Source organism: Esox lucius, chromosome 19 (assembly GCF_011004845.1).
Source record: "Esox lucius isolate fEsoLuc1 chromosome 19, fEsoLuc1.pri, whole genome shotgun sequence".
Classification (NCBI taxonomy): Eukaryota; Metazoa; Chordata; class Actinopteri; order Esociformes; family Esocidae; genus Esox; species Esox lucius.
The window spans coordinates 4,160,207-4,173,402 of NC_047587.1; the positions used below are offsets into that span (position 1 = coordinate 4,160,207).

The 13,196-nt window shown below is 43.2% G+C and overlaps 1 protein-coding gene across 2 annotated transcripts in view; it reads left to right on the forward strand.

Moving 5' to 3' along the window:
- Positions 1–5,274: 5,274 nt before the first annotated feature.
- Positions 5,275–13,196, forward strand: part of ano5a (anoctamin 5a) — a 46,210-nt gene continuing 38,288 nt past the window's right edge. The window contains exons 1-2 of one of the 2 annotated variants that reach the window (XM_020056797.3): positions 5,275–5,575; positions 12,389–12,462. In XM_020056797.3, the coding sequence (XP_019912356.2) occupies positions 5,497–5,575; positions 12,389–12,462 (153 nt within the window). In that variant the 5' untranslated portion in view covers positions 5,275–5,496. The remainder of the gene's footprint in view (positions 5,576–12,388; positions 12,463–13,196) is intronic. The other variant, XM_010883432.4, reaches the window with a different exon arrangement.

Genomic DNA, 13,196 nt, shown 5'->3' on the forward strand with positions numbered 1-13,196 from the left:
TTGCAACTATTTTCCCGGGAATTCAATTCCCCATTTAAACTAATAGAGGAAACCCTGCGATATGTTTCCACCAATCCTCCGTGGTGAACTACTAATTCAAAAGATTAAAATAACTAAACAGACCACAAAAAAAATCATACATTTTTCTCCAATTGTTTTCCTAAATGTGTGGGAATCTTTTGAATTAGCGTAATACATCACCACCAAGATCGTTATTCCATCCAGAACTATTGGCCACCTTGGCAGAGCAAAAAACTATGAGAAAAACGTTTTTTAATGACGTTTGATGTGGCGATCAAAATATGAGAGACATTCTACCTTCGACTGAAGTAAAGTTGTTCAAAGAAAAGAAATCTTAAAGTAAATATGTTTTGGTAAAATGTTTAAAATGTTTGGCATTCATACTTTTTTATGAATAAAATATAATAGATGTTTCTTAACATTTATATATGTTTATCTTTATTTTTCTATATATTATATATATAATCTCTACCAGGCACTTCAAAGTTCCTAATGATCGATTTTATATAAATATAGATTTTATATACACTCACCTAAAGGATTATTAGGAACACCTGTTCAATTTCTCATTAATGCAATTATCTAATCAACCAATCACATGGCAGTTGCTTCAATGCATTTAGGGGTGTGGTCCTGGTCAAGACAATCTCTTGAACTTCAAACTGAATGTGAGAATGGGAAAGAAAGGTGATTTAAGCAATTTTGAGCGTGGCATGGTTGATGGGCCAGTCTGAGTATTTCACAATCTGCTCAGTTACTGGGATTTTCAAGCACAACCATTTCTAGGGTTTACAAAGAATGGTGTGAAAAGGGAAAAACATCCAGTATGCGGCAGTCCTGTGGGCAAAAATGCCTTGTTGATGCTAGAGGTCAGAGGAGAATGGGCCAACTGATTCAAGCTGATAGAAGAGCAACTTTGACTGAAATAACCACTCGTTACAACCGAGGTATGCAGCAAAGCATTTGTGAAGCCACAACATGCACAACCTTGAGGCGGATGGGCTACAACAGCAGAAGACCCCACCGGGTACCACTCATCTCCACTACAAATTGGAAAAAGAGGCTACAATTTGCACAAGCTCACCAAAATTGGACAGTTGAAGACTGGAAGAATGTAGCCTGGTCTGATGAGTCTCGATTTCTGTTGAGACATTCAGATGGTAGAGTCAGAATTTGGCATGAACAGAATGAGAACATGGATCCATCATGCCTTGTTACCACTGTGCAGGATGGTGGTGGTGGTGTAATGATGTGGGGGATGTTTTCTTGGCGCACTTTAGGCTCATTAGTGCCAATTGGGCATCGTTTAAATGCCACGGCCTAACTGAGCATTGTTTCTGACCATGTCCATCCCTTTATGACCACCATCTACCCATCCTCTGATGGCTACTGCCAGCAGGATAATGCACCATGTCACAAAGCTCGAATCATTTCAAATTGGTTTCTTGAACATGAAGTTCACTGAACAATGAGTTCACTGTACTGAAATGGCCCCCACAGTCACCAGATCTCAATCCAATAAAGCATCTTTGGGATGTGGTGGAACGGGAGCTTCGTGCCCTGGATGTGCATCCCACAAATCTCCATCAACTGCAAGATGCTATCCTATCAATATGGGCCAACATTTCTAAAGAATGCTTTCAGCACCTTGTTGAATCAATGCCATGTAGAATTAAGGCAGTTCTGAAGGCTGAACTCCATCTACAAGCTTCAGCATGAATAGGAAATACATAATTAATCACTAAATCCTGACATAAAGGATCAGCTCTGGAACACTTCATGTACTCTAGACAGCATGTGACCACTGCCATTTGAAATATCTCAAGGAGACCATAAAATGAGTCAATACCATTATAATGAAACAGCCATAATACTTTTATTTCCCAACCCCCCTTTACTTATTAATAATAATTGTAATGACAGTGGATTAGGTAAATAAAGTCTAGACCTGATTAACCCTCGCTATAACCACACACAGTCTTAGTGTCACACATTACACTCATCTAAAGGATTATTAGGAACACCATACTAATACTGTTCGACCCCCTTTTGCCTTCAGAACTGCCTTAATTCTACATGGCATTGATTCCATTTCCATGTTCTCATTCTGTTCATGCCAAATTCTGACGCTACCATCTGAATGTCTCAACAGAAATCGAGACTCATCAGACCAGGCAACATTCTTCCAGTCTTCAACTGTCCAATTTTGGTGAGCTCGTGCAAATTGTATCCTCTTTTTCCTATTTGTAGTGGAGATGAGTGGTACCCGGTGGGGTCTTCTGCTGTTGTAGCCCATCTGCCTCAAGGTTGTGCGTATTATAGCTTCACAAATGCTTTGCTGCATACCTCGGTTGTAACGAGTGGTTATTTCAGTCAAAGTTGCTCTTCTATCAGCTTGAATCAGTCGGCCCATTCTCCTCTGACCTCTAGCATCAACAAGGCATTTTCACCCACAGGACTGCCACATACTGGATGTTTTTCCCTTTTCACACCATTCTTTGTAAACCCTAGAAATGGTTGTGCGTGAAAATCCCAGTAACTGAGCAGATTGTGAAATACTCAGACTGGCCCGTCTGGCACCATCAACCATGCCACGCTCAAAATTGCTTAAATCACCTTTCTTTCCCATTCTGACATTCAGTTTGGAGTTCAGGAGACTGTCTTGACCAGGACCACACCCCTAAATGCATTGAAGCCACTGCCATGTGATTGGTTGATTAGATAATTGCATTAATGAGAAATTGAACAGGTGTTCCTAATAATCCTTTAAGTGAGTGTATATATAGACTGTCCCAAGTCTACTAGGAGATGCTGTGACTGCAGGGTCCAATCATGCATTGGATATCTAAAGAAATGGGAGAAAACTGATGTCAAATATGAAATGAAAACTGAATAGATAATAGTGGTCTAATGGTAAACATTTCTGCATCTGGGGATGATAAACTACAATCCCCACGTTTTGCACTGAATATTTATATTTTAATCCAACATAAACAAAAAATTTAATGGCATGCTTTTTGTAATTATAGTTAAGAAAATGAACATTTTTGTTACATAAAATTTCCCCTGTTGCGCATTTAAAGGGACACTGTGTAGAATCCGACCTCTAACATTTTCAGTTTTAAACAATGAAACAACTTGTCCCCTCCTCTTCCTTTAAGGGACGAGACCAGAATAGTACTAGCTAGTCCAGGGTGGTTTAGCGGGGGCTAGATAGCACTGTCAGTGTCTAGACCACGTATAAAGAGTCTACACTTCAGTTCAAACAGATAGATGAACCAGGGAGAAACACTTCTGTGGGAGGAAATCTCAGGCACAGTTTTGTGGAAAACTTAAAACATTCTCTCCAGATGTCTTCTGGCCATTTCTGCCAGTCGTACAGTAATAATCTTAGAAATGGCCTCTTCCAACTATTTTTCTGATTTTCTAATTAAAAACGTTTTGCCGTTGCCCTAATTTGAATTCAATGCGTGGACTTTATGCGAGATCTCAGATGCGATGACATGTTGCTGTCTATTTTAATGCCACAGTTGTTGGATCAAGTGTCAATTACAAGAAGTCCTTTAAAGATTTAACCCAACATATTCAAATCTGAATTTCTCATTGTGAATTACGTGGCACATTTGTTGGCCCCACCAGAGATCCTCCCAGTTCTCACATCTGTGTGGCATACAAGTGGACAGCCACATATCACCCATAATCAGACCCGGGTCTCTGTCATCACGCTACGTCAGCCGTCACGACAAGAGGGGTGTCCCAATCTCCTGACGAGGCAATGCATGGCGCAGATGTAAAAGCTGCTGTTCAAGCTTCGGGCCTATTTCTGAGACTGCCTTTGAACGTATTCTCAAAGGATATTCTTCTTAGACAGTCTTTGAACATTTTCCTACAGGCCCACATGTGTATTTTTACTATAAAGTGACATCTCATTTTCTTATTGACCCTCTTTAATACAAAAAAGGGTGTCTAGGTGGGACCACCCAACGCCCTGTTATTACGGACGGGAACACACATGTATGCAGCCCTCCCCATTCATTTGGACTCTGTGCCCTCTCGAATCTGAAGAGGAACTGGTAGGAGCAGTGAACACCCAACCTAAGACCTCCACAAACACACACACACACACGCACACACACCACATTGAGGACAAGGAGAGAAGATGCATACGGCTCGAAGAAAAAGTGGTCAGACGAAATAAGCAGCTCTATTTTGCCACACCCAGGGAGGAGGGACAGGATAATGACATGGGCGAACCACTTCAAGAGGGCTGGGGGCCGAGCGGCGCTAAATTTGACCAGACGGGACAGGAGAAGGGAGCTCCGTCAAGAGAGATGTAGCTGGGAGAGGGAAGGCTGACAAATGTTGCTGGACTGCAGGGGGAGAAAGCTGTGTGTGTGTTTGTATGTGTGTGTGTGTGTGTGTGTGTGTGTGTGTGTGTGTGTGTGTGAGCTGAGGTCTAGTCAGAGCTGACCTTTTGTGTTTTGCCATGTTTTAAGAAATTTGGAAATTCCTTGAATTTAGCCAACTATCCCTGCTGGCACAGCTACTTTGACCACTGTGAATTCACGGCACCCAGAATAGGCTGCTCGACCTTTTGGATGCAAATTCTTGTTTATAACAGGGATATTAAATACCTCCAGATGAACAGAGGGCACGTTTTTTAGTACTCCTGAGCTATACCGCTGAAAGCCATAAAGTGGCCCGGTGTTTTTTCACATGCAAATATTATAACTCTGTGCCATTTTAGCCTGGGGTGGTAGTATCTGTTTCTACTTAAATGGAACAACGGAAATAACGTAGCTTCACGCCCGAACCGTCGCTTGACAAAGGCAAACACTAACGGCATCCTAACGGATTATTTATCTCCGTTCATTCTCACTCGCTTTTGTTGTCCTTTTGTTTCATCCACTGGTCTGTTATTTTAAAGTACCTTTGTATACAGTGCAACAGGTTTTAGAATAGAAAATAGCTAATGAACGTGAAACGACTAACAAATCCAAATTTAATTCCAGGAGGATTAGGCAAATTGTAGGATATTAACTGTCGTAGCCTATTGGCTACATTTACAATTTTCCACATTGACTCAGAAAATATGTATATATTTACAATATAGCCCATACATTTATGTATAAATATACATACTGATATTTTTCTTTAATTATAATATTATTTTTATACGGCATGCCTATAATAAACAGTACAAAGTAGCTATATCTCAGTGCGTCGACAATTGTTTTTGAGTCAAGCCCCTCCCCTTTAATGACGATATTTTTTCTCAGGAACGTTGGGGGCTCGGTGGTGTCTCGACTGAGTTTTCAAGATCCACGGTGCAACGGAAGCGATTACATTTCCCCCTTGAAGTGAGTCCACATCCGAAGTCGTGGGCTTGGACGGACAGAGCGCTGGCCCGAAAGATACCGCTCCGTTTTCCTTGTTTTCCCCGGGCAGACCGGCGACCCGCACGGACTGAACAAGATGAGTGACCTAAGTCGACTAACGGGAAAGATTGAAGACGCGACTTTGATTGAGATACGCCCGCATTCTCTCTATGATGGTAGGTTTGTCTTCCTGTGTCAGCCAGACCAGCTAGCGCTGGGGTATTTCATCTCCATAGTTTTTGAATCTTCAGCTTCGTCAGGATAATGCGATTGTCATATATGTAGTCTGTCATGACTCATGAGATATGAGGAGGTGGATGATGGTTCGTATGAATTTGTCTCTTCTATATGGTTTACATTCGAAGGTATAAAATGAGCCTACACCTCATTCATAGTCGGTACCATTGACAGAAAATAATAGGCTCACGAATGATATTTATTTTTAAGTCAATAACACATTTATTAACCATACATTTTACACCATCAATACTTGAATAGAAAAGTAAAGTTCATGATCAGTAGGCCTAAGATTCTCAGCAAAATGAAGGCTGAAGGGTGAGTACCAAAAACAAATCCCTATTTACATTATCCAATCCATCAACAATATATGGCAACAGGGCTATGTTTAGGAAATATTAAGTCTGTGGAAAAAAAGTGTTAGAAAGTAGTGTTTCTTTATTTAACTTCCCCTTTAACAAACCCTGTTTCTGTCTCATGACCTGACTGGCAGAACTTGGTAAAGTTAGTCAGTGCCTCTCTGCATTTCTGTCTTTCTCACTGTTTCTCCGTGTTGGCCTATCCTCCCCCATACACACAGCCTACCTAGTCTTACGCCATGATAGCTGGCCTCCGCTAGCGGAAACAGTCAGTCACTGCTACACTGCAGAAGGGAGTCCTGGTGGGTGACTTTCTTCCTGAACAGAGAGAAATACCCTGCCTGCGTTAGCCTACAGAATTAGCTTTGAGCTGGCCAGGCCACAAGTAAAGGCGCATTCCATTCGGCCGAGCTTATCTTTGCCAGCAGAGTAACGGGTCTGTTTCATAGCCTACCATCTATGGGTATGTATTAGAGGAAAGGGATTACTTGGGAGTGTTCCTCCCGAATACCCAGCATTCAATTCAGGTGAATGTCTGTAGCCATGCTAACTTGCACAGTGTAGTTGTTATGGAGATTAAGTTGTGAAAGATGTCTGCGCCACTAACACCTAAGACGTGAGTGCAAATGACTCATCCGTCCTCAGCCCAAATGGCACCCGATTCTCTGGATAGTACACTACCTTTTACCGTAACCCATAGCACACTGTACCCTATAGAGTACACCACTCTGCAGTAAGGCCCTTTGAGTCAGTGAATCAGTGTAGATTGTCAGGGTGATGGTCTTTGACCTGGGGCCTTTGTCTGTTCTATACAGTCTAGGGTGTATTGCCTTGGTGACGGAGATTAGGACGGAGCAGAGTAGATTAGAAAAGAAGAACTGAGCACCATAAAACCCCTCATGACACTGATCAGTGAGTCTGTCCTCTGTCAACACAGGGTTGGTATTAAAAAAACATTAACAGATTTTGGTCTAATGGTGGAACAACAAAGAAATTTGACCCCAAAATTAGGACTACTAAAACCACAATATTTACAATGGGATGTCTTCAGTTAGTGTTGCATGTGTGTGCTTCTGTGTGTGTGTGTGTTGTCGTTATTGTGTTGTGAGCACCATACAATCATCCAGGCAGGCAGGATGCTGAGGCCCCTATGCTCTGACCACAGAGTTGTTCTGCCTTTATAACCCCTAACCTCTATACTCTGCAGAATACAAGGTTTAAGTTTCCTGTCACGGATGGAGAAAAACAGGTTGTAATGTAATAAAGTTAGGGGAAAAGGGTGTTTGCGCTTCTCAAATAGCACACCACGCCCCTAAATAGTGCACAGCAAGACCCAAAGTGTTTGGTTAGAAGTAGCCCACTGCATTAGAATTATGGTGCCATTTCGTCGACAACCAGTGTTCTGTTCAGCAATGAAAAGTAATGGAACTGTAGGCTTTAGTGATGAATATTGTGCTCTCCTCACTTTACAGACGTTAGAACAGGTGCAACTACCCGATGACCCTGAGGCAACCCCTGTGATAAGGGACAGGGATGTCACGCCATGTTTATCTGCACTCCAAAGTGTTAAAGTCTCAGAGTACCGTACATTATATAAGTGTATATTGTTATCTCTCAGTTCATGCCAATTTACTGATGTAACTGATTGTGTTTGAAGCTGCTGAGATTACCAGGAGATATGCTGAGATTACCAGGAGATATGCGCGGGGTAACCGATGAATGTCGTTCCTTAAAATAATCCTGTGTATTGGTTCACTTAAAGGCGTCTCGACCTGACAACCCGTTTGAGCTGTTAGAGAACCGCCCTGGAGATAGTTCTGCATGTAATAAATAACAGATTTTGGGCATAGCCTATAGCTCAACAAACCCCTCTCCTATCTGAGCCGATAGTCCCCTTATCCTCTATCTTGCTTGAAGATACTCCTGATCCCTTTTCTCTGAGGTAGAGTTAAGTAATGTTTGTAGTGGGATTTGGAGATTAACTAATTAGTAATAATGTAACAATATGTTTTTGGCAGTTCAGTGGAAAAATAAGTAATTCATTTGTTTTCTGATAATTGTGTTTTAAATGTGCATCAATCAGGTTTTAGACCAGAGCACAGTGCAGTTAGTGCAAGCTCACTGGTTGTAAATTATGTTGCCAAAGCTTTACATAATACATGTTATTGTGTCACCTTGTTTATAGGCCTATAATAGGCCTTTGATGCAGTTGTTCTTAATTATTTACTGGGCAAGTTGACCTCATTAGGCCTGGGAACTGACGGGTTCGGGTGTCTCACAGAACTTAGGCTATTGTGACACAGGGGGGCCAAATTGGAATTTCTCCAAATGCAAGACATTTTGTTTCTTTTAGGTGCACAACAGTTTCCAATGTTTCAAAAAACAAATGCTGTCATGAATAGTTTTTCCCTTTATTTGTTTAACCAGTAATAAGCAGAAAATAATTTGTGATTTCAACCTCGAACCATCTCATCAACTCGACAGGCTCGGGGAACCAGACAGTTCTAGCCAGCACCAATGCACTTGCAAATGGCACAAAGTTTGTAAAACACGTCTGTCCACAATTCCAGCACCCAAATGTATACCAACTGTGAATCAGCCAAGACTGGCTTTCGATTGGACATTAGGTGCCAACACTCAGCCAAGACTGGCTTTCGATTGGACCATAGGTGCCGGGACTCAGCCAAGACTGGCTTTCGAATGGACCATAAGTGCCGGGACTCAGCCAAGACTAGCTTTTGATTGGACCATAGGTGCAGGGACTCAGCCAGGACTGGCTTTTGATTGGACCATAGGTGCCGGGACTCAGCCATGACTGCCTCTCAATTGGACCATAGGTCATGGTGTCCACCTTGGTGGGGCAAGGCAACATTTTACCCTCTATTTGAGAAAATACTATTATACAGGATCCAGTCTTAAGGGAAATACTCTGGTGATTCCTAGACCTTCTTTACACTGGGCTCATCGCACCTACTTTTTTATTGTTGACTCCATGTAGAAATAAAGGTAAAACAGCACACAGTAAAAATATAGAAATTCAACACTACTGTTGTTTGCTCCTTGGGGTTTAAGGCCGGGTGTTTCTGTAAAAGCACTTTGTGACAACTGCTGTTGTAAAAAGGGCTTTATAAATACATTTGATTGATTGATAGAACATTTTGTCAGGTGTATCTGTGTGTTGTTCAGAGAGTGTTGAGAAGGCTGTGTGTTGTTCAGGGAGTGTTGAGAGGGCTGTGTGTTGTTCAGGGAGTGTTGAGAGGGCTGTGTGTTGTTCAGGGAGTGTTTAGAGGGCTGTGTGTTGTTCAGGGAGTGTTGAGAGGGCTGTGTGTTGTTCATGGAGTGTTGAGAGGGCTGTGTGTTGTTCAGGGAGTGTTGAGAGGGCTGTGTGTTGTTCAGGGAGTGTTGAGAGGGCTGTGTGTTGTTCAGGGAGTGTTGAGAGGGCTGTGTGTTGTTCATGGAGTGTTGAGAGGGCTGTGTGTTGTTCAGGGAGTGTTGAGAGGGCTGTGTGTTGTTCAGGGAGTGTTGAGAGGGATGTGTGTTGTTCAGGGAGTGTTGAGAGGGCTGTGTGTTGTTCATGGAGTGTTGAGAGGGCTGTGTGTTGTTCAGGGAGTGTTGAGAAGGCTGTGTGTTGTTCAGGGAGTGTTGAGAGGGCTGTGTGTTGTTCATGGAGTGTTGAGAGGGCTGTGTGTTGTTCAGGGAGTGTTGAGAAGGCTGTGTGTTGTTCAGGGAGTGTTGAGAAGGCTGTTTCCTCGTGGTTCTTCTCCTGTCACCAGCTGTCCTCTCTGTGGAACAAAGACTGATCTGTGGGAGACTGTCTCTGCGCTGACTGAGGTTTTGCTTTGGGCACAAAGGGCTTTAATATTAGTCTCAAGTATTCACCGCTGTTGTAGCACAAACAGTGTGTGTGTGTGTGTGTGTACACTACATGACACATGTATGCCCTGTTAAACCATGCTTCCTTAAAACAGAGACAATTACTATACAGTACATTAAAACTTACCTAACATTTGAGTTTATCTTCCTCTCCTCCTAAACACATCGTTCACATTTTACATGTGACTATTTCCACTTAGCAGACACTGTTATTCAGAGAGATTTAACAGTTAGTTCAAATTTTGAGTGTTTTTCTTGAGCTATGTTTTGGGGCGTTGTTGCAGCAGGCACCAACTGGAGAGGAAGTGGATTTTTTTTAAGTGTTTTTCTCAGATAAAGCTACACAGGAAAGGATAGACTAATCAGCCCTCATGCCATTGTTGCCTTGGAGACACTCTACAGCACTGTTGCTGTGGAAACACAGTTCCATACAGCATGACAACTTGAGGGGCTGTGCGTTAGACTGTGGTTTGTTTAGATTTATGTAACTCATTTGTATGTTGGGTCTGGGGCATGAGGTTAACACTAAACATAGCCTGAAATACGTCATCAATGATTTCATCTCCATTTGTATACTTCAGGAGAGAATACTTTCACTTTACAAAGTAGTGCGTGTTTGGGTGTGCGTGTTTGGGTGTGCGTGTTTGGGTGTGTGTGTTTAGGTGTGTGTGTTTAGGTGTGTGTGTATTAGGTGTGTGTCTATTAGGTGATGCCTACCACTTTTTGCTTCTTTACTCGCTCTATTCTGAAAATGAGTCTGCTTTGTCATCGGACTTAAGGAATTTAGTCTGTCTGGGGTCTAATCACCTTCAGTCCACATTCAGTTCAATACAGTTAATTCCAGATGTCCACAGAGCTTTGACTCTTACGTAATTCAGGAGACCCTAAGACAGTCAGTTCTGCTCATACCCACTCCGGTAAACCTGAGGGACTTCCCTTAGAGACTGACTCACCGTTCAGCCTCTGTAGGCAGTGAGTCAGAGATTAGGCTCTAACTCACGCTGTAGTAGTCACGGAGAAAGAATGGTGCTTCTATTTTCCTGCAATTGACACCCTCCCGGGATCTCCCTCCAGCCGGCACAGAGGATATTGGTTCAAGTCCTTGGATCTGTCAGCAGTATTCCAAAACCGGGTGGTTCGGGTTTGCCTCCATTCTTCTCTGTATTCTGCCTCACCACACGCACAGACACATGTACAGTACATAGATGACCACACACTCAGATACATGTACAGTACATAGATGACCACACACTCAGACACATGTACAGTACATAGATGACCACACACTCAGACACATGTACAGTACATAGATGACCACACTCAGATACATGTACAGTACATAGATGACCACACTCAGATACATGTACAGTACATAGATGACCACACACTCAGATACATGTACAGTACATAGATGACCACACTCAGATACATGTACAGTACATAGATGACCACACTCAGATACATGTACAGTACATAGATGACCACACACTCAGATACATGTACAGTACATAGATGACCACACTCAGACACATGTACAGTACATAGATGACCACACTCAGATACATGTACAGTACATAGATGACCACACTCAGACACATGTACAGTACATAGATGACCACACTCAGACATGTACAGTACATAGATGACCACACACTCAGATACATGTACAGTACATAGGTGACCACACTCAGATACATGTACAGTACATAGATGACCACACTCAGATACATGTACAGTACATAGATGACCACACACTCAGATACATGTACAGTACATAGATGACCACACTCAGACACATGTACAGTACATAGATGACCACACTCAGATACATGTACAGTACATAGATGACCACACTCAGATACATGTACAGTACATAGATGACCACACACACAGACGCATGTACAGTTCATAGATGACCACACACTCAGATATGTACAGTACATAGATGACCACACTCAGACACATGCACAGTAAATAGATGACCACACACTCAGACACATGTACAGTACATAGATGACCACACACTCAGACATGTACAGTACATAGATGACCACACACTCAGACATGTACAGTACATAGATGACCACACACTCAGACATGTACAGTACATAGATGACCACACTCAGACACATGCACAGTAAATAGATGACCACACACTCAGACACATGTACAGTACATAGATGACCACACACTCAGACATGTACAGTACATAGATGACCACACACTCAGACATGTACAGTACATAGATGACCACACACTCAGACATGTACAGTACATAGATGACCACACACGACATTTGCCTTCTGTTAACAGCCGTTCGTACCTGCTCTGTTAACGTGCCGTTGTTTGGTGTGGAAACATTAACGCTGTTGTCATGACAATGGTTCTGAGTTACTAGAGTACCCCGACTTACTTCTCAGGTTATTATTATTTAAGAGGTGTCACCTTGTGATAACTGTTGATGCATAAAAGGTTTCTAAACTTCCTTTCACTGATTGGTTATCTCTTTGTGTTTTTCAGAGGACAACAATGGCTACCACCCCCAAGAATTTGAGCTTGGCGACTATCCACACTCCCAGCCTGACCCCTCAGAGGTACACTCAACCAAACACACACACACACACACACACACACACACAAAAACATAGTTTGAATCTGGCTTGGTTGAGTCCAGTCTGATATGCCGTGGCGGACCAGTCTGATATGCCGTGGCGGACCAGTCTGATATGCCGTGGCGGTGCAGTCTGATATGCCGTGGCGGACCAGTCTGATATGCCGTGGCGGTGCAGTCTGATATGCCGTGGCGGACCAGTCTGATATGCCGTGGCGGACCAGTCTGATATGCCGTGGCGGTGCAGTCTGATATGCCGTGGCGGACCAGTCTGATATGCCGTGGCGGTGCAGTCTGATATGCCGTGGCGGTGCAGTCTGATATGCTGTGGCGGACCAGTCTGATATGCCGTGGCGGTGCAGTCTGATATGCCGTGGCGGACCAGTCTGATATGCCGTGGCGGTGCAGTCTGATATGCCGTGGCGGTGCAGTCTGATATGCCGTGGCGGTGCAGTCTGATATGCTGTGGCGGACCAGTCTGATATGCCGTGGCGGTGCAGCCCGTCGAACACCCTGTAAAACTACATTTGCCCGCCCGCTGTCTGTCAGCCCTGCTGAAAGGAGGTGGGAAAGTTCTCCATCTGGATGTTTCTGTTCTTCCTTCCTCCCTGCTTGTCGGAGCAACAATGATTGTCCCTGTCAGGGTCAGCTGCTGAATACCCAGCAGCCTGTTCTCTGTGGTTGGGTTCCTCTGTGTGCTGATAACCCAGCAACCCA